Here is a 21,489-nt window from a genome sequence, read left to right on the forward strand (position 1 = left end):
AAGTTTTTGGCAAATGACTGTGTCCCACCTGAAATTTGATGAACTACCTTTCAAAAGCTCAAGTTTGAGAAGTCTATTTTTCCACCTAACCATTAAGGTTGGATGTTAATTTAACCATCCACGGGTACCTTGATGCCTTTGTACAGCGTATAATAAAAACGATATCACGGACATTTTAAATAATGTAAAAAATATATATTTTTATTTAAATTATTATAATTTTTTTTCTTTTTCTTCACATTTTTTATTTCTTGGTTGATAGAAACATATAAGAGAAGCTATCGTGTGTTGCCATTGCCTCACCATGCTGTCCTGACCCATAGCACCAACCAACCATAATTTGGTTAAATATGTTTGATTTTGTTAAGTTAAAAAATTTATTCTTATAGTTGTATGAGATTAAAGAGACAGTAAATAATCGAAGGTCTTGTTATTACCTACATGAATCTCTTAACTAGAATTTGAACAATTATCCTTTTACTTAACTCTCAAATCACAACTCATACCCTTAGATGTAAAAGTTATCGCTTATAAATTTGTTAATTTTTTTTTACGTACTTTTATCAAGGCATCTATCAAGAGGGAAGAGTTTACCTTAATCTCTATTGTGCATACACTAACTATCAAAGGCATTAACAATAAACTTGGAGGCTTGAAAAATTATATTAGAAAAAGGCAACTGCTTTCATTTCAATTTTTTTTTTAATTAAAAACCAATTTCATTTCAAAATTGGTAGTTGCTTCTTTGACCATTTTCTATTTATAGGTGCATACGACTTTTTTTTCAATCGAATATTAGAAAATTGAAATTGGGCTTCTAATGGTCCATTACGCTGCGTTTTAATTAAAAAAAACTATAATAAAAGCATCACAAGCCCTGTTGCCAAAACCCTAATTTCTCTTCTGTCAGGCCAGAAGATCTTTGCTGCTCAGGCTCGTCTAGTGGTACTCTCTCGTTCTCTTACTCTGTGCGGCTTCGTAGAAAACTCTGGAACTAAGAAACTATTTGAGATCGTTTCTATTAAGTTAACTTGGTTCTTAGTAAACGAAAACGCAAGTGATGTTGATTTGATTGATCTTTATTTGGCCTTTTTCATTTGTATTCTATGTTTTGAATGTTATGTTAGTTAATGTTAGCCTTTTTTGTCTCTTTTGTTCGTCTTTGTGAATTCATAAGCTCTCTCTTAGTTTATTTATTTATTGTTTTTCTTGACCATATGAACACTTTGTGTGTGTTTAAATGCATGGGTTTGTTTGTTAGCTTGTATGATGTTTCAACTTGGGATTTAGGTGCCGGTTGTAAAATGCCATTTCAGTTCTGTTATCAATTTATCCAATGATACAGGAAATGTATTTTTTTTCTATTCTATTTTATGGTTTTGGAGACGTTTGTTTATTTTTATTAAAGATTTAATAAAAGCTGGGAGGTTCTTGTCATTGAGTATATCTCTGTCATCTTAATGATGTAATGATAATTACGATTTGAAGTGTTTGATTTGAGTAACAATATTTGGATGGAATGGGCTGAAAGGCATGTTAATTTTGTGTTGAATGTTTCTGTTTTGCTTTCTGGGTGTTAGAAATTTGGGCCAATTGTGTATTTATTTAGTTGACGTATGTGTTGACAGGTTATGGCTCCCAAAAAGCCAAATACTGGTCTCTTTGTAGGGTTAAATAAAGGTCATATTGTGACCAAGAAAGAGTTGCCTCCACGCCCATCTGATCGTAAAGGGGTAAGTTGTTTATGTCCCAACGAATTTTCATTGCTTACAGGATTCCAATATCTCAAATACTGTATTCATTCAAGAGAAAATTTGTTCTTTCTTTGCATAACCATCCACCGTTTTGGATATTATTTTTGTCTCCTTTTTTTGGCATTGCTTATATTCCAAGAAATAGAAGTTGTGTTGGTGTTGGTGTTCAACAGAAACAAGCAAGATCTAAAATTTTTAGGAATTCTGTTGTTCCTTTTTCATTTATCTATCTTCTGAGGCAGGGTTTACATTGTCATCTTCATATTAGCTTCTTATTTACAATGCTAGGTTTATCATTTGAAATGAGTAAGTTAAATTTCGATATTCCTTCTAATTGGTGGTGAGAATAGTGTTTATATGTAATATTCCCTCCTTGCGCCCTTGTTATTGTGTAGAAAGCAAGCAAAAGGGTACACTTTGTGAGGAATGTAATTAGAGAAGTTGCTGGTTTTGCACCATATGAGAAGAGGATCACTGAGCTTCTGAAAGTTGGGAAGGACAAGCGAGCTCTGAAGGTTGCCAAAAGAAAGTTGGGCACCCACAAGAGGGCAAAGAAGAAGCGTGAGGAGATGTCTAGTGTTCTCCGCAAGATGAGGTAATTTTCAAGCAGATACCATTTTTATTTGGGGAAATTGAAATTTTCACTCTTATTTTAATCCGTGTATACATAAATATCACTCATTTTAAACTTTAAACAAATATACCATAACAGTAATCAACTTCTCCAAAATACCCTTCTTTAATCTTTCATGCAGAGATTTTCTCTTTTTTTTTTTCTCTGTAACTTTTTCTCTTTTTTTTCATCTTTCAAGTGATAAATGAATTATGCAGAGAGATCCCCTCTCTTCTTTCTCATCTTCAAAAACAAAAAAAGTAAAGAAATAATTGAATTTTTCAGATTAAGAATTTTTCAAAGTAAGGATATAAAAAAAAAAAAGCAATCTACAAAAACTTAACCACATCTACTTTATATCTTGGAAGAAATGATGATTGAAGAAGATCATTTAGTAGGATTTAACTAAAAAAAAAAATTGGCATTTAAGGATTTAACTAAAAAAAAAAGTAAAAAAAGGTTGGCGTAAAAGTTAATTGAGTAATAAGGGTTGACGGTAACGCCAACTCTTATTATATATTATAATATATTATAATATAATATAATATTATAATTATTATATTATATTATAATATATATAATATATAATATATATAACGCCAACCCTTGGCGTTAATGCCAAGAGTTGGCGTTGACGGCAACTCTTATTATCAAGTTAACTTTTACGTCAATTCTTTTTTTTTCAGTTAAATGTCAATTTTTTTTTTCTAGTTCAATCCTTAAATGTTAATTTTTTATTTTTTTTCAGTTAAATCTTACTAAATGATATTCTTCGATCGTAATTTCTTTCAGGGTATAAAGTGGATGTGGTTGAGTTTTTGTGTGTTACTTTTTTTTTTTTATATCCTTACTTTGAAGAATTCTTAATCTGAGGAATTCAGTTATTTCCTTCTTTATTTTGTTTTTGAAGATGAGGAAGAAAAGAGAGGATCTCTCTACATGATTCCTTTGTAATTTGAAAGATGAAGAAGAAAAGAGAGAATCTCTGCATGAAAGATTAAAGATGGGTATTTTGGGGAAGTTGATTACTGTTGTGGTATATTTGTTTAAGCTTTAGAATGAGTGACATTTATGTATACACGGATTAAAATAAGGGTAAAAATTTCAATTTCCCTTTTATTTGTGCTTTAGTGTATACTTGGCATTGAGTGTACATAAAACTTTAATACCCCAACTTGATCAAATCATTATAAGCCAAAATCTTCTTGGTTTCAGAAAGCTACTTTTTTATTTTTTTCTCTGAAGACAAAATTTAACTCATTTCTCTGTAAATTTTACTGCAGGGCCACTGGTGGTGGAGACAAGAAGAAGTGAGCCTGACTTTTGATTTCATAGTTATAAGAGTTCGTTTAGCTTAATTAAGAACTTTGTTTGAATTTAAGATGAGATATTGGAAGAGCAATGGCATGATGCCTTTAAAACGTTTATTCTGCCCTTTTTTTAATTTTATGTACGGAGAATTATTTAGTTATTTGTTTTCAATTATGTTGGCGCTTCATCGTATTTTCTTGCAGAATCAAACACTGCAATTCTCTTTTACATCAACCAGACTTCATTAATAAGCAAATATGGATGAATCCTAAGAAACTATGGGGACTAAATTGAACTAAACATCTAAAATGAAAAGAAATAATCTATAGTGAACCAAACACTGCGAACAAGTACCTGTTGATCCAATAAAGTAATTGCAAATTTTCTAATGGCAGTACTAAGAATAATATTATATTCGAATTGAGTTTGAGTTTATTTAAACTCAAATTTGATTTGGATTTAAGTTCAAAGTGAGTTTTGAATATAGTTTGATATTAAAATAATATTATTTTGATGTATATAAATTAAAATGATATAATTTTAATTAATTTGTATTAAATTTGGTACGTTTGTAAGCTTGGAGGAGTGAATATCCTGAAACTTGAGTTTGGGCTCGAAGTACCTAAATTTTGCGAAAGCCCAATGACTATGTCCCACCACAACTTTAATGAACTTATGTATTCCAATTGAAAAGATTTATTTTCTCATTGGTAGGAGGAGAAGCACTGCAAAGGCCAAAGAGATCCTGATTAAAGGAAACTTGAGAAATGGAAATCCTGATTATATTTGAGAGTTCTGATTAGGAAAGTCTATCAGAAACAGGAAACCTAGATCATTAGTTTACTATCAAACTTTCTTACTGATTTCCTTCTCTTAAACTGATTAATCTTCCCTACATTTTTTCTTTATATATACCACTACTACATCACCCCAAAAAACCCATCAAGATTTTTCACCTCCTTGCTTCTCTTTGCAGTCAAATTCCTCAAGATTTTTGCGTCTTTGTTGTTCTTCAAGAATGGTTTCAAGAAAGAAGACTCAAGAACAAACCCCCACCCCAAAAAACCCATCAAGATTCTCACCTTCTTGCTTCTCTTTGCCTTCAAATTCCTCAAGATTTTTGCGTCTTTCTTGTTCTTCAAGAATGGTTTCAAGAAAGGTGGCTAAAGAACAAACCCCCAAGAAAGAAAAACTAGACTGTTCTTTTGATGAGATACTGAAGCGCACGAAAATAATGGACTTTAAGAACTGCAACAACTCACAAGAAACTGAAGAAAGAAGTGGGATTTCAACGGAGTTCAATGTTGTTCATCAATGCAAGATCAAGGACGAAACAAGGGAATACATTCAAATTTCAACACAACTCAAGCTGTCTGATGATACTTGGCCTACAAAAGACATGCCGGTAGCTATAGTATACTTTGCGGGGCTTGAGAAGAAAAGAGAGATGGCCAACTCCAAGATAGCAATGATGCAATTTTACAGTCCTGAAGAGGAGGAAGAGGAAAGACTGCTGGGAGTTTCAACCAAACCAACTCTTTACACTGACCCCTGGAAGATAAAGAAGAGGCTAACACCAAGTGACCTGGGTCATCTGTGCAGGCTTTTGCTGCAAACAAATATGGTGGGGAAGTATATTTTGCCATATCTTAGTAGTGATGAGGTTAATAAGGTTCAGAGTAAAGAGGGTTTCAGAGTGTCGATGTGGGATCAAGATACTGAATCCCAGCACTCTTTGATTCTGAAAAAGTGGTCGACTTCAAAGAGCTACGTTTTGGTTGATGGATGGGGTCAGAAATTCGTAAACCGAAGGGGCTTGAAGGCAGGAGATGATGTTGGTATCTATTGGGATCCTTACACAGCAAGACTTAATTTTCACGTCATTCAACGAGCTGTGCCTCAAGCCTCAAATTAACATTTAATAGTATTGGTGATGTGATGTATGCAAGGCACATAAGAGCACGTAGTGAGCCTAGATGTCTAGAATAGTGAGATTCAGTAGTGAGTTCAACTGTCAATGTTTTGTTATTGGTTTGTTTGCTTAATAAATAAATTTATCACTACATATCTTTTGCGTTCTATAAAGAAGCTCATATTCCAAGATATAGAGGTTGCGTTTGTGTTGGTATTCAACAAAAACATGCCAGACGTAAAAAAAATAGTGTCGTTTGATTTTGGTGATTTTTTATTATTAAAATAAAAAAATTATTTTGAAAATAAATTATTGGATATAAATTATTATTATATTTAATAAAATTTAATAAAAATAGGTTTTATAAATAATTAATGTGTTTGATTAACAATAATAAAATAACACTAATAAATTATTTTATTTAAATATCTTTTTATATAATTATTTTTAAATTTTTTTATATTATTTATTATATTAATTAAAAATAAATTTATTTTTATCTTAAAAAATTAATAAATAATAATATAATTAATTAATAAATTAATAAATAATAATATAATTAATAGCTAAGGTAAATGCGATAATTAGATTATCACTTATATTACTTGTTATGTCAATATTAGTAATAAAAAATTTCTGTAATATTTTATTACTGACAAACTAAATAAAGTAATACAAGTATCAAAAAATATATTACTAAAGAAATCTTTAAAACATTTTAACCAAACGCCCCATAAGGATTCCATTGTTTTGTAGTACTCTTAAGCAGATTTCATATCAATAAAATATGAAAAAAATGTTAGATCTATTGGTGTATACCACATCGTTTAAGAATGAGAAAATTTGACTAGTTTAATATTGTGTGAGCTCTTTATATTGTTAAAATGAGTTTTGAGTTACAAAAATCAAAATTAAAACTATAATAAATTATGTATTCAAAATGAACAATATATTGACCATGAGTTATCCTATTGAACTAAGAATATTACAATAACATCAGAACGGCTAAAAATGTTACAATGTCATCAAAACGACTATATCTAAATAATAATAATAATGCTAAGAAGATAAACTTAGACTCTCTAACCACACAAGGCCGAATGAGTATTTTCCACCCAAACTTTTTTGAAAGTCAATTTTTAATTTTAAAAAGTTTATTTTCTTATCCATCCATCAAAATGACTTTTACTTTATAACATATATAAGGGTAATATCATTTATATCATGATAGTATTAACAAAATTTTTTATATTTTTGTTTGTCATTTCTTTGCATTATAGTTATCAATATCCTATGATATATGATATATATTTTATGATACAATATTATATAAATAAAAAATAATACATATCATGAAATATATCAAATTAATATAATATAATAAACATATTATATTATACGATATATATCGTATTATACGATATATATTATCGATACAGATTAAGATATTTTTTTAGAAAAAATGATGATATTGTAAAAGTATATATGAAAATTTTTAAATTTTTAAATATATTTATAATATTTTTCAAAATAATGATATATGAATTAGATTTTTTTATTATTTCATTTTTTAAAAATATAATACGATATTCGATATAGGATATAAAAAATTTGGTTTTTGATGTATGATATAATACATAATTCAGCTACCATAATTGACACTCAGAAAACATCTAAGAATCTGGCGCTCTTTTATTTTATTTCTTGGTCACCAAAAAACACTCAGAAAGAGCCCATGGATCTAAAAACTCCCTAAAAATTAATAGCAATAACATGCAAACCATGAAAGATCTGATGTTAGGTTGAGGAAATGCGTAGCCGTAAGCCGTTGGCGGATGAGAGGGAAGAGGCTTCCCATGTGAAGAATGCATCTCATGTAGACATTTCCTTCTTATGCATACTCGTAGAAGTCCCCTTATATGCTTAAGTTGAAGTTGGCTGCTGGAGGAGAACAACTCTGTTCAATGGCTGGGGAAATACCCAAAAAAGAATCAATATACAGAAGAAGGCTCTAAAAATACAGTGGCCAATCTTTCAAATATTCATCTTCCCACTTCATCAACTGTTGTGCAGTGTGAGTCAGCGAAATTAACTCATTTTGTTGAATGTACATCAGTTTTTTGTTTCTTTCACCGCCTCTTCGCTCTTCTTACCTTCAGGAGTGCCTCCTCTTCTGCTATTGCTTCAACTGCCGTTTTCACCTCCTTGGAAGGTAATTGGTTCTAGACTTAGATTAGTGTTACCGGGCTGTGGATTATTTTTTTTGTTAGCTAAAAGATTCTATGGCACAATATGGTAATAGAATTTTATATGACTCGGGCTTGAGCAGAGAAGCCAAAGTGAAGGAGGTTATTGTGGATGGTTTTTGGAGATGGACCTTGCCTAATTCGAGGGAGCTGTTTGAGATAAAAAGCTTGCTGCCTCCCATCCTGTCAGTTGGAGAAGATAGGATAGCTTGGAAATCAAACAACCTTAAAAAATTCTGCCTAAATATGGCTTGGGATATCCTCAGAGAAAAGAAGCGTTTGGTGCCTTGGAGAAACATTCTTTGGGTCAAGAATTGTATCCAGCGGCATTCTATGATCTTATGGCTTGCCATAAAAGGCAGACTCCATACAAAGGATAAATTAGGTCAGTTTGGGATTATCAATAATGCTACATGTAGCTTTTGTGAAGACTCTATGGAATCTCTTGATCGCCTCTTCTCCTCTTGCCAGGTATGGGCTGAAGTATGAATCTGCTTCTTGGGGGAATTATGTGTGTCTTTTAGCTTCAACTCTAATAATCTGATCCATAGGCTGGGGAGATTAAGCATAGGTGCTTTATTTCATTTTTAGGGAACGCAACAGGAGAGCGTTTGCAAATGACAAAATGGAGATTAGAACTTCAGTAAAAAAATGTTAGGAATGAGGTTAGAGAGAGAGAGCTGCTTCTTGCTTGAAGATCAAATACACGAGGAGGGATGAGATCAAAAGTGGGGCTTTCCGAGGAGAAAGCCGATAGCTTGGTGTGGGGAGGGCTGGACTTTATTTTGCTAACCATGTGTTTTGTTTTGCAGGTCTTTGAGTTTCCCTACAAGGGGGCTGTCCTGCAGAAGCTGGAAGGTTATTTCTTTCTTTGGTTTGTTCTCAACGCTTGGATCAGCTTTTGGATGGGTCAAGACCTGTCTTCTGGCTTTATGTCGTCAGGATCTTCGTCCCTAGCAAGGTCCAATGGAGATCCCGCATGTTCCCGCTGATTGTGATAATTCTGGGCAATTGCAGCATTGTCAGGCTGTATCTCTCCACGCAGGATCTTCCAAGACTCCAGGTCGGCTACTGCAGAGTTTGCAAAGGGTTTCCTAGATTCTTTGCATTGCAGGACGGACTGGATGCTAAAAATTACAGCCTTGTTCATGGCATGCTGAATTCTACTGTGGTGTTTTGGGAATACCCCTCTGTTTTGCTGCTCACCCGATTGAAGTTTTCTCTCTTCCAAGCCTGGGCCCAGCACTATCCCTCCCCAGCCCAGTTTTGTCCAGGTCAGATTGTTCAGGTCTGAATTTGAAGATGAGCTCCTCGGCGTTGAGTGATTGGTCCATGATGTTTTGTAACTTTAGGTCCTATACTTTGATGAGTCCATCTGACTTGCCTATTGATGGTTTGTTCTTTCAAGGAGCTGGGGCCTTCAGTTTTCAGCATTATGAAGGGTCCCCGGGAGCAGTATGCAGCAACATTTATGTCATTTATCTACAGATACAGTCAAAGCATTCTAGGTCCATGGCGCCAAAAATTATTCCCAGAATTGTTGGGCTATATCCAGTCATTCGTGCTTCTTGGAATGTCTGCCGTTTAGCCTTTTTTTTTGTTTATTTATTATTGTTATTATTTTTTTCTTCAATGCTGTTTCTTCGTGGGCCTGCTGCAATTTATTTTATTCTTTTGCCCATGAACCGATTTTCCTACTGGTACATTTGTGTCTTGGTGGATTTTTCAGGACTCCTTTCTGCTGCAATTTGGCTCCTCTGGAATCTGCTACAGCCTGCCTTGTATCTCCCGAATGCTACAGTACTTTTCCCAGGTGCTGCAGAATTCTGAAGTTGCACACAGACCAGTGGAGCAGCCCTTCCGTTGTTCTGCCCAGCTGCACTTTCACTGCAGAAAATTTGTTTTGCTTCCCCAGATGCAACCCAATCATTTCTTACTGCAGCTGCTCTACTATTGCCTTCAACTGTTTATATCTGCAGCTTGCTAGAAGCTATTTCAAGCAGTGGATTCGAAGCTGTTTTCTTTGCTGTCTCCCTTTCAACTTAGGAACAAGTATACGAGTTTATGCAGGTGCAGCTGGGCTGCTGGATTGTCCAGGACCTATTTCCGGGTGCCTTCTCCCAGTTTTTTCTCATTCGAAAAATGCTGTAAAAGGCCCTCATTTGTCTTGTCCAGGATGCAGTGGTCTCCAGATTTTTTCTGGTCTATCCCATTTGCTAGCCAGAACAATGCCCCTCCTTTTTCCAGAACTCAGCAGCAACAAGGTAGCTCCAGCATGCATCAGATGAAGCAGGATCCGAATATGCCAGCCTTTTTCCAGCGTGTGTGCCAGTCTGAAGTAAGTGTTTTTGTGATTTATTTTCCAGCCTATAGTTTTGTCCATTTAGGAGTGCTTAGAACTGTGGATCCGTTTTGTAACACGTATAGAAAAGGTTCTTTAATCAGGCCTGTCCTTGTATATTTAAAAATTGCTGTCTTTAGGTTTGTAATGTCACTCTTTTTGAATTCTATATTTGTAGAAATTTTGATAGACATTCAAGAGGAGATTATGTGTTTCCCTCTGTACGGTTTAGTCCTCAAGGAATTTTTTCTTGCGGATTCGAACACGGGGTTCTATTTTCATCTTGCAATTGTGGTAAATCTCCCGCAGGCAGCATTTTCCATTTGCTATTTTTCAGAAGAAGAGGAAGAAGCTTCAAAAACATCTGGGCCACGATCCATTGAGCCTAATTGCAGCTCAACATTAGGCAAACTAATAGCTTCACTTGCATCAGGTGGGTCCAGTTTCTCTTAGAATCTTTAGGCGGATGGACAACAATCGTATCTGATTTTGTTTCATCCAAGTCATCAAAAGCAGACCAATTGGAATTCGTATAAAGATAACCACTGCAGAGGCCAAGGAAGCAGCAACGGTAACTAGCTCCAGAATCCGGATGGCAAGTAAATAGGAAAGTCATCAGAAACAGGAAGCCTAAGCCTACTTCAAAACTCTCTCTTATTTATTTCCTTCTCGGATACTGATTAGTCTTCACAGCTTCTTTTTTTTTCTGTATATACCACTACTACATCACCCCCCAGAAACCCATCAAGATTTTCACCTCCTTTCTTCCCTTTGCCTTCTAATTCCTCAAGATTTTTCTCTGGCTTTTGTGTCTTTCTTGTTCTTCAAGAATGGTTTCAAGAAAGGAGCTTCACAAACAAGCCCCCAAGAAAGAAAAGCTAGACTATTCTTTTTATGAAATTCTGAAACCCATGAAAATGATAGACTTGAACTGCAACAACTCTCGAGAAACTGGAGAAAGAAGTCAGATTTCAACGGAGTTCAGTGTTGTTCATCAATGCAAGCGGGAAACAAGCGACCCCAGTCTTTCGCCAATACAGAATTACATTCAAATTTCAACACAACCCAAGCTGTTTGATGACACTTGACCCAGAAAAGACGTTCCAGTAGTGGCTACAATATACTTATCGGGACTTGAGAAGAAAAGAGAGATGGATAATTCCAAGATTGCACTGATGAATTATTACAGTCCTGAAGAGGAGGAAGAGGAAAGACTGCTGGGAGTTTCAACCAAACCAACTCTGTACGTTGACCCGTGGAAGATGAAGAAGAGGCTAACACACACCAAGTGACCTTGGTCAACTTTGCAGACTTTTGCTGCAAACAAGTTTGGTGGAGAAGCATATTTTGCCATATCTCACAAGTGATGAGGTTAACAAGGTTCAGAGTAAAAAGGGTTTCAGAGTCTTGATATGTGATCAAGATACTGAATCCCAACACTCTTTGATTCTGAAGAAGTGGTCGACTTCAAAGAGCTACGTCTTGATTGATGGATGGAGTCAGAAATTTGTAAAGCGGAGGGGCTTGAATGCAGGAGATGATGTTGATTTCTATTGGGATCCTTACACGGCAAGACTTAATTTTCATGTCATTCAAAGAGCTGTGTCTCAAGCCTCAAATTAACATTTAACAATGTCAGTGATGTGAAGCAATGAAGAAGGGTACATAAGAGGACGTAGAGAGTTCAGATTTTAGAAACAAATATTAATGTTTTGTTATCGGTTTATTTGCTTAAAAGTTGTAATATCAAATACCCAAAAAGGAGAAATAAAAATTTATCACTATAGCTTTTGTTCTTGTTTGTGAATTCATAAGCTGTTTCTTAGTTGATTTATTTATATATTCTCTTGACCATATGAACTCTTTGTGTGTGTTTAAATGGACGGGTTTCTTTTTTTTTTTTTTTTTTCTAGTTTTGCTTTCTGGGTTGTTAGAAATTTGGGTCAATTGTGTATTTATTTAGTTTATGTATATGTGTTGGCAGGTTATGGCTCCTAAACAGCCTAATACTGGTCTCTTTGTAGGGTTAAACAAAGCCTAAGGTCACGTTGTGACCAGGAATGAATTGCTGGCTGGGCAGCTGCATTGATGTTAGCTGGACATTGTCCTTTAAGGAAGCTGCTTCTATTGGTTTCAGTCTGTAGGAATCTTTTTTGCTGGCTGGACAGCTTCATTTTGCTTGCTGGAGTTGCTCCTTGCTTTACTTCCCAAGAAGGCTTGGAGTTTGGGGTTGGTGCTGTTACCTTGTTTTGTTGTACATGTGTAAATGGATATATATGTTTGTTTTTGTTTATGGTTGTAGATGCGTTTTGGGTTGGTTTGTTCTTTAGTTTTTGTGTGCAGTGCTCTCTCTTGTTTTCAATCTTGTTTTTGCTTGGTGGGATGGAAAGTAAAAGGGTGGTGTTCTTAGGTTGTTGTTTGTCTTCGGCTTTGCCGTTTCCTTTGTTTCGGGCTTTTGGAGCCTTTTACTTTATTTAATATATACTTCCTTAGCGAAAAAAAAAAAAAAGAACGAATTGCCTCCACAACCATCTAATCATAATAAGAGAACAAGCAAAAAAGTATACTTTGTGGAGAATGCGATAAGAGAAGTTGTTAGTTTTATACCATACAAGAAGAGGATCACTGAGCTTTTGAAAGTCAGAAAGGACAACAGGCTTTGAAGGTTGCCAAAAAAAAGTTGGGCACCCGCAAAAGGGCAAAGAAAAAGCGTGAGGAGATGTCTAGTGTCCTCCATAAGATGAGATATTTTTAAGCAAATATAGTTTATACTTTCACGCCCTATGTTGATCAAATTATTGTGAGTCAAAATATTGAATAGAGTTTGAGTTCACCATGGGGTATGAGCTCGAATCAAACTTTGAGTTTGGTTTGATATTAAAACAACGTTGTTTTGATGTATATGAATCAAAACGATATAGTTTTAATTTATTCATATTACGTTTTTTAAACTTACAAGTTCTACAAACTGTATACATTAAAATTTAAGCTTGACCTTGAATTTAAAAATATTTAACTTTCAAACTTTAATTCAAATTTAAATTCGTTTGAGTTCAATTTGTACAAACTCGACTGTAACTGCCCTACGTGAGAACTGAGAGGAGAATAAGTATTTACCTTAATGATAAAGCTGCGAGGATAAACCAAGTATCTAAAATTTCAGAAAGCCCAAAAACCCAAAAAAAAAAAAACCTCGCGGGATTTAGTGGACCTGAAGTAATCCAGTGGATTGGCCATTGGTAACTCTAGGCTATCCTCCTCAAAAGCAGACCAATTGGAATTCGTAAGAGGAGAAGCACTGCAAAGGCCAAAGGGATCTTGATTCTCGGAAACTTGAGTAATGGAAATCCTGATTATATTTGAGAACTCTGCTTAGGAAAGTCTATCAGAAACAGGAAACCTAGATCATTGATTTACTATTAAACTTTCTTACTGATTTCCTTCTCGTAAACTGATTAATCTTCACAACCTTTTTTATTTATGTATACCACTACCACATCACCCCAAAGAGCCCATCAAGATTTTCACCTCCCTGCTTCTCTTTGCTTTCAATTTCCTCAATATTTCTGCGTTTTTGTTGTTCTTCAAGAATGGTTTCAAGAAAGGTGACTCAAGAACAAACCCTCAAAAAAGAAAAGCTAGATGAATGCAAGAACAGCAACAACTCACAAGAAACTGAAGAAAGAAGTGAAATTTCAACAGAGTTCAATGTTGTTCGTCGGTGCGATATCAAGAAGCGGTAAACAAGCGAATACATTCAAATTTCAACACAACTCAAGCTGTTTGATGACACTTGGCCTACAAAAGACATTCCAGTAGTGGCTACAATATACTTTGCCAGACTTGAGAAGAAAAGAGAGATGGCCAACTCCAAGATAGCAATGATGAAAAATTACAGTTCCAGAAGAGGAAGAAGAGGAAAGACCGCAGGAAGTTTCAACCAAACCAACTCTCCACACTGACCCGTGGAATATAAAGGAGAGGCTAACACCAAGTGACTTGGGGTCATCTGTGCAGGCTTTTGCTGCAAACAACCTTGGTGGAGAAGCGTGTTAAAGATATTAGTTCTTAGAGCGATGTAGGTTTTCCCATCGGTAGATTATCTTTTTTTTTTTCCAGTCAAAACTATTAGTTAATGTTTTTTATGTGTTTAAGATGAATTTTCACAAGATATAGAATCTTGATCAAGATTTTTTTCTTTTAGGGGTGTTTCGTCAGTTTTTTAATATTACATTGATAACCTATCTTTTATTCTTTTATTTGATTTGTCAGTAATAAAATATTACAGTAATCTTCTATTACAGTAATCTTCTATTATCAATATTGATGTGATAGGTAATATAAATGATAATCTGATTATCACATTCATCTTAGGTATTTAAAGATTACTAAGGTAATCTTTATTTTATTATAATTATATTATTATTTATTAATTTTTTGAGACAAAAATAAATTTATTTTAAATTAATATAATAAATAATATAAAAATATTTAAAATAATTATATTTAATCGCATTTAAGTGAAATAATTTATTAGTAATCTTTTATTACATTTAACCAAACACAATAATTATTTATACCTATCAAATTTTATTAACATAATAATTATTTATACTCAATAATCTTTTAATTATTCTATCTTCAAAATAATCTTTTTACTTTGGTAATAAAGCATTACCCAAACCAAACGCCCCTTTAATCTAAATCAAAAGAGCAATTTAATTGAAAAAGCAAAGGATTTCTGATCACCCATCACTTTATTTATTAAAATATTATTAATTTTTTTATTATTTAATCTTACTAATTAAATGGCAAAAATACCCCCCATTTTTAATTTAAATAAACAAGAAATATTTAAAAATATATATTAAGAAAAATTATAATTAAAAAATAATTTAATTAATTGTTTCTTTTTAATCAAGAGACCCCACTCAAATCAAACCCCAAAAATAAGTAAAAATTTTAATTTTAATATATAATAAAAGAAAAACTTAAATACATATTTTTCTATACATGAAATCTCATCTTAAGTTTATTTCATAATTTGATAACATTTAAAAAATCTTAACACACTGTTAGCATTAAAAAATTTTAAATTACATATAAAACAAATATTTTAATACAAAACAATAAAATATTTAAATAAAATAATATATTAACATTTTTTATTATTTTTTAATAAATAAAATAATTATTTATTTAAACCGGTTTTTTGTCGGATTTCATTTTTAGTCCATAATATCAAATACCAAAAAAGGAGAAAAAATTATTAAATTTATCCAATTGTAACATATAGTAACATGATAAATATAAACTTAAATTCCGTTTGATGCTTTGATCATAAATTTTATTTAAACTAAAGTTTTTCAATGCAAAATGAAATTCCTTTGGTTTTTTTATTGATTTCAATTTTGATATTCTTATTCGTGAGCGAGCAAAGCAATTGCCGGCAAGAAAAATTTTTGGGGCTATAAGAAAAGAAGACAAAGAGCTTGAGTTATGTTTTGAACCTCTGAGTGAGTTTCTCGACCCCTTCTCTACAGTCTCCGGCTATCCGCTTTGCACTTTCGGTGACGGCCGATTTGAATTCTGCAGTGCTTTGCTGCAATTCATTTACCGACCCCCTTGCTTTCAGGATCGTTGCATCTTTTAATTCTTCGGCTCTTGTTTTGGTCTTTGATGCCCAGTCTTTAACAACTGAGATGAAGAGAAGTATCTTCTGAATGATCTTATCGATTATTTCTTCAGATTTCCCCCTAACCTCATTGGCCATTCCCCTGAGCTTGTCGACCAGGCTCTGAGCCCTGTTGACACTTCCTTCCACTGATAATTGCTCGCCAGCATTATGCCATGTAACTCCACCAGCACTCTCTTCACGGAGATCATCATCAACTACTACTTTAATACCATGTTTCTCCCACCGATCCCTTGCTTCTTCCAGGGCTTTCACTTGCTCTCTTACTCTTTTAGCCTCGTCCTCAGCCCAACCCCTGCATGGAACAAAGAAGAAAATGGTAATGAATAGCATGTGATGGTGTTAAACAAGCAAAATCAAACGTAATTTGGGCCATATATGATCATCAACTAATAGTGATCATCTGAACCATACATGAGCTTCAGTAATCATAAGGAGTCAGATATGTGAGCTCTGCTAAAGTAGAGTCATTTACAGTACTAGGACAAACAAGTATGAATCATGGGAAAATCTGACAGAACACAGTTTGGTGCAACAGCATACTTCTACAAAATGCACCTCTCATACATTCTACAAACTTAAATCCATAAACATCTAAATTTAAAGTAATCCTCTTTGTCTTGTCTTTTTCTTTTTCAATTTATTTTATTTGGCAATGAAGTAAAAGGTTTGTCTGCATACATGGCATGTATTTTCTTTTATCATAAACACATCAAGTACTCACTTTAGGATCATATTCTTCCCAGTTGTTAGATCAAAGCATCAAATCACATGCTAATTGTATAGAACTGCTTCCTGCAAATAAAATCATTTTTTTGCTTACCTAGCCATAGACAAGGCTTTCCGCTCAACTTCCAGCTCATATTGTAACCTGGCGATCTCCTGGTTTTTAATCTCTGCTTCTTTTCTAAGTTTGTTAATTCTTTCCTTTTCATATGATATCTCCACCTTGTTACCCATAAGGCTCTCCACCTGCTCTTCCACCTCATGCCGTAACTTTGACAGAGTTTCCATTTCTGATTCAATAGCAGCACGCTCCTTCATCAAGGCAATTCTATCCTCCTCTCTCTCTGATTTCAACCTTTCCAATTCCTGTCTTGCCTCTTCAGCCATTTTCTGCATAAGATCAATCTTTTCCCTTTCCATGGAAAGCTCTTTCTCAAAGCTCACATTGATATCCTTCTCAACTTCAGCTACCAAAGCATTGTGGGCAGAAACTACATTCTCTGCTGCAGATTCTGCTTCAATTCGAGCAAGCTCATCACTAACTATGTCAGAAGCCTCCCCGATTGCAAGGGCAACAGCAGCTTGAGCTTTTGTGACAGGTTTATTTGGCTGGAAGAGTCTTGTGCAACCTTTTTTTTTTTTCAAAAAAAAAAAAGAGGGGACAAATTAATCATAAAAATTTGAGATAAAATTTTAAAAAAAGAGATTATCAGCAAATGTGACTCACCGAAAGCAAGTGCTATTATTCCGTGTTCTCCTGCAGACAAATCAGCTACAAGCGCGGGCCACGCATCTGGGTTTATCTTATCAATGTCAATAAAACCAGAAACTTGTTGTAGTACCTGCCCATGGCAATGTAGGAGAAATAAGCGCAAAATCTATCATTGCATATTTTTTAGTTAAGAAAATCTATCATTACATTTGGAATTATGTAAAAGAAAACTAGTTGAAAGTTTAAACTAGATGAAGCTTTAGAAAAGATAACCTCTCTATCAACTTCTGGGAGTTTTCTTTTCTCAAGGGCCATCTTCCAACTTACAAGATCCTGACGTGATAATGGACTACAGCACAAAAGAGTTGGTAACCATAAAAAAGCAATAATCATGTTAAAATACAACACAAATTAATTTCATATCTGAAACACCTAAAAGCTGCAAACTTGACACGTATCACATGACCAGAAAGATTTAGAGATCTCAATTTCTATTCCTTATTTTATAATTCTCCAAGTGAATGAATTAACACTAACAGGCAGTGGACCCAGACTCCAGATCATGCCTACAAGGTTTGGTCACCAGTCAGATACTTTGTACCAATACCAAATAAAAAAAATCAAAAATAAAAAAGGGCGTCATACATTATGATGAAATGTTGCACAGGTCCAGATAATCAGAAACATAAAAGTAAATGAATGAATAATTTCAGTAATCAATTTCAATAACAGATTTAGATAAACTACAGAAGGTTGATAAAGTAATCCATATAGTAATCAAATGCACAGAATTATATTGCAGTCACCGGACAAATCACCTTTCAGGAGAGAAACAGAGTGGGCCTGGATCTTCATTAAACAAATCGCGTTGAGAAAGCTTGCTTGAGATTAGTCCTGCTTCTGCCAAGCCTTAAAAATGAACTAAGTTCATTGAGACGCTACAAACCTTATATGATAACAGAAATGCTATCTACAAAAATTATAGACCAAAATCAAAATAAAAATAATAATAGTAATGCTTACCTTGAATGGATGAAAAATCAGGGTCTTCTGGAGTAATGTCATCATACGCAAGTTCAGTAACATTGTCTATATACATTGCAGGATACACTTTTGAAACTGTATTCCTGAAAGCAAACGAAAAACTTTTGGATCAGAAAATTCTAAACTTATGACTTGCATTTGTATGCTATTCCAACTCAAACAATGTGCATCTAATAATTGCTGGATAAACAAAATTCCTGAGACCACATCCAACATTCAGGACATGTGTACCTAGAAAGAGCACTACTTGCAGACACCAACCAACGAGCATACTCACGACGAGTGCAAAGATCAGTAGGTTGCGCATCAGCCTCAATAATCTGAATAAAAATGTTTTAATTATGATTAAAGTTGCAAAAGCAATAATTTCGGCCATAGAATTCGATTACACAAGCATAATGTAAATGAGGTCATTGTATTATCAAATATTAAAATCTAATCATACTTACAAACTGAGAAATGTACCTTCAACACTTGCAATGCTGCTAGAGCCTGCCCCTGAACCTGATCAACAACTGCAGGAACCAGAACTTTCCCAGGAAGCACCTGTAGAGCTGCAGAAACCACAGATGGAGCAGGTATACCAGTAGGGGAGAAGGAACTCCTAGTAGTTGGTACAGAATATGAGCTGATTTCATTAATCTCATTTTGATGATATGTCTCTTTTTCATTTGAAAATTGATTGGCTAATTCTGACAGAGACGCTGTTCCAGAAGACCAACTCTCACTGAAGTTATGAACTTCCAGGGAAGAGCTATTTCTTTCATTTGAGGCTTGTAACTTTTCGCTGAGTTCAACATTTTCTATAGATGAAGGTGAAGATACAGCCTCTATAAGATCTTTGGGCACTACCTCAGGTTCTAAAATTGCATCTGAACTAACTGATATAATCACAGCCACAGGCTCAATGGGCACATGAGCACTGGTAGCAGAAGTGGAATCCAAGGTAACATTGGAAACATTTGATCCAGGCAAACCCTCCTGATGATCATTGCTAAGGTCAGTTGGAATTGACAAGTTGGTTGGTTCAACATTTACAAGGTTGCCTTCACTGATTTCAGAAGTAGATTCAGGTAAACATGCATCCATGCTGTCATCTGAATCTTTAAAGTTAGGGGCAATAAAGGAACCATCAACAACATCAGGTTCAGGCAATTTTGTTGCATCATGAGCAGCTGAGATATCATGCAAAGCTGATTCATGTTGCAAATCTTCTTGAATGGAAGCCTTATTAATGACATCAACGCCACTAGATGCATAATTGACATCAGCTACAGCCAGATTTTCAGTATTGATGGCCATTTTTTTTTCACTAGGATCGTCATTATATTCAGAATGAGGAACATTATCTGTACCCGTCTTGCTTTCCACATTGTTATCATCTAGCTTCACATCGTGCCTCCCATCACCACCCTCATCAACTTTAACTTCCTCATTATTAGAGGCCAATGAAACTTCCTCGTCAACTTTAACTTTCTCATTATTAAAGGCCAATGAAACTTCCTGCTGAGTTGTCAAGGGTTCCATTTCTGGTTTTACTCCTGTGTTCAAGAATGAATATTTATACACACACACACACACACACACACACACATATATATATATATCAATCATAGGTGCCAGGAAACATTATTGTAGATCCACTTATGCACTCAGTAAAATAAATTTCAAAAAAAAAAAAACCGAAAAAGAAGCAGCAACTTACTGGAAGTGTTCCGCTTGCTTAGAGACAATGTGGCAAAGGTAAGCCCCACAAACAGAACAACTCCAGCCACGCCAGCACCCACAATCCCTGAAAGCAAACTACTTTGAAAGTGTTATTAGACTACATTAAAAAAAAAAAAAACAAAGGAGCTCCGTAAGCATCTAAACATGGAAAACCAACTTTATCATCATCTAAGTTCACTCAAGCATAAGATTTCTAGTCATATTGAAGTTGACTAAGCATTATTGTACATAAGACGATGAAATTATTGTAATCTAGCATAGAAAGCAGTTTAAAATTCAAGTAAGATTTTTTTTTTTTTTTTAAAAGAGCAAAAGAAATCCTTTCTTATACCTCCAAGCCATTTCTTTCTCTGCGATTCAAGCGACTCTTCACCATCATTATCCGAAGTGGACCAGCCGGAAAAGGAATCACTCGTGGAGTTCGACTTCAACCTGATACATGAATTTCCTCTACGACGTCGTTCCTCGGTTGTTGAATAGCAGAGAAAGCGAACTGGATGATTGAAGCGGAAACGAGAGCGAACGAGAATTGGAGGAGAATTAGCACAATTCCTGAAACTGAAAGCCAGTCGTAGCTGGAGAGAGCTGGGCGAGCACGCGGCAGTCGTGGAAGCCATTGAAAAAGCTGCGCTTTGATTGAATTGAAAATCAATGATAAGTGATTTGAGAAATGATGAAGGAGATTTCTAGGGTTTTGTTTGGTGTTTATGGGAAGAATCAGACAAGAAGAGAGTACATGATTTTCCATTTTTATATGTTTATTTCTCACTACATATTTATCTCATGCTTGAAAAGTTATTAAAATTAAATTAAATTCTATAATTAATAATGTCTATTAATGATGTTTAATAATAATCCCCGTTAAAATGCGCACTACTGGAATTTCAATTTCTGAAACTAACGTTCTTCCGGTCTCACCTACCATTTTGGCATTTGCAATTTAGGTAAATCACATGGCCTACCCAAGGTTTGGCCTAAAAACCTTCTCCACCCCTTATTGCTTAAATAACAAATCTCACCCAAAATCAATATTGTTTAAAAATAACTAAGGGCGAAACAATGAAATTGTAATTTTACCATCAATTATTTTTTTTTTTTAATTTCATCAAACCCAAACATTTTAAACTATAGAGAACAGATTAATATTTTAAAATTTTTTAAAATGTTTTCAAACTTTATTCAAATTTCTAATAACCGTTTAATTTTTTTAAAAACCCTAATATTTTAAAAAAATTATATATAATTATATGATATAAGTGTTATTGATTGATTATACGATTGTAATGTTTAAAATATTTAGATATAATAAAAAAAATTATTTTTAAAATTAATAAATAATAAAATTTTTATTTTGTTTTTATACCTATATTTTTTTAATATAATCTTAATTTAGGTGAAAAAGTGTTA

At 34.0% G+C, this 21,489-nt stretch overlaps 3 protein-coding genes across 5 annotated transcripts; 2 read left to right on the top strand and 1 right to left on the bottom strand.

The window, feature by feature from the left end:
* The first annotated feature begins 808 nt into the window (after positions 1–808).
* Positions 809–3,870, top strand: LOC123197371 (60S ribosomal protein L36-3-like). 2 transcript variants are annotated; one of them, XM_044611636.1, is made up of 4 exons: positions 809–945; positions 1,629–1,733; positions 2,150–2,349; positions 3,651–3,870. In XM_044611636.1, exons 2-4 carry the CDS (start codon positions 1,632–1,634, stop codon positions 3,679–3,681), a joined length of 333 nt encoding a protein of 110 aa, XP_044467571.1. In that variant the 5' UTR covers positions 809–945; positions 1,629–1,631; the 3' UTR covers positions 3,682–3,870. The 2 variants fall into 2 exon arrangements, with proteins under 2 accessions (XP_044467571.1, XP_044467572.1); XM_044611637.1 differs by having other exon boundaries at positions 925–994.
* Positions 3,871–8,577: 4,707 nt separating this feature from the next.
* Positions 8,578–10,431, top strand: LOC123197473. The gene is made up of 2 exons (XM_044611794.1): positions 8,578–9,124; positions 9,245–10,431. The coding sequence occupies exons 1-2, from the start codon at positions 8,816–8,818 to the stop codon at positions 9,422–9,424; spliced, it is 489 nt and encodes a 162-aa protein (XP_044467729.1). The 5' UTR covers positions 8,578–8,815; the 3' UTR covers positions 9,425–10,431.
* Positions 10,432–15,547: 5,116 nt separating this feature from the next.
* LOC123197868 lies at positions 15,548–20,839 on the bottom strand. 2 transcript variants are annotated; one of them, XM_044612346.1, is made up of 10 exons: positions 20,414–20,839; positions 20,060–20,146; positions 18,820–19,895; positions 18,586–18,674; positions 18,334–18,437; positions 18,129–18,219; positions 17,584–17,659; positions 17,326–17,440; positions 16,696–17,227; positions 15,548–16,167 (listed from the first exon to the last, which is right to left on the bottom strand). In XM_044612346.1, the coding sequence occupies exons 1-10, from the start codon at positions 20,697–20,699 to the stop codon at positions 15,675–15,677; spliced, it is 2,949 nt and encodes a 982-aa protein (XP_044468281.1). In that variant the 5' UTR covers positions 20,700–20,839; the 3' UTR covers positions 15,548–15,674. The 2 variants fall into 2 exon arrangements, with proteins under 2 accessions (XP_044468281.1, XP_044468282.1); XM_044612347.1 differs by having other exon boundaries at positions 20,060–20,157; positions 20,414–20,551.
* Positions 20,840–21,489: the final 650 nt, after the last annotated feature.

This window comes from Mangifera indica, chromosome 15 (assembly GCF_011075055.1).
Source record: "Mangifera indica cultivar Alphonso chromosome 15, CATAS_Mindica_2.1, whole genome shotgun sequence".
NCBI classification, from domain to species: domain Eukaryota; kingdom Viridiplantae; phylum Streptophyta; class Magnoliopsida; order Sapindales; family Anacardiaceae; genus Mangifera; species Mangifera indica.

Bases quoted from the DNA above. Each gene is read 5' to 3' on its own strand.
- LOC123197371 (XM_044611636.1), top strand. From the start codon at position 1,632: ATGGCTCCCAAAAAGCCAAATACTGGTCTCTTTGTAGGGTTAAATAAA. The intron at 1,734-2,149 runs GTAAGTTGTTTA...GTTATTGTGTAG, and splicing joins GCCCATCTGATCGTAAAGGG to AAAGCAAGCAAAAGGGTACA. The intron at 2,350-3,650 runs GTAATTTTCAAG...ATTTTACTGCAG, and splicing joins AGTGTTCTCCGCAAGATGAG to GGCCACTGGTGGTGGAGACA.
- LOC123197473 (XM_044611794.1), top strand. From the start codon at position 8,816: ATGTTCCCGCTGATTGTGATAATTCTGGGCAATTGCAGCATTGTCAGG. The intron at 9,125-9,244 runs GTCTGAATTTGA...TGTTCTTTCAAG, and splicing joins GTCCAGGTCAGATTGTTCAG to GAGCTGGGGCCTTCAGTTTT.
- LOC123197868 (XM_044612346.1), bottom strand. From the start codon at position 20,699: ATGGCTTCCACGACTGCCGCGTGCTCGCCCAGCTCTCTCCAGCTACGA. The intron at 18,220-18,333 runs GTAAGCATTACT...TTCATTTTTAAG, and splicing joins TGATTTTTCATCCATTCAAG to GCTTGGCAGAAGCAGGACTA. The intron at 17,660-18,128 runs GTGATTTGTCCG...TTTGTGCTGTAG, and splicing joins CTCTGTTTCTCTCCTGAAAG to TCCATTATCACGTCAGGATC.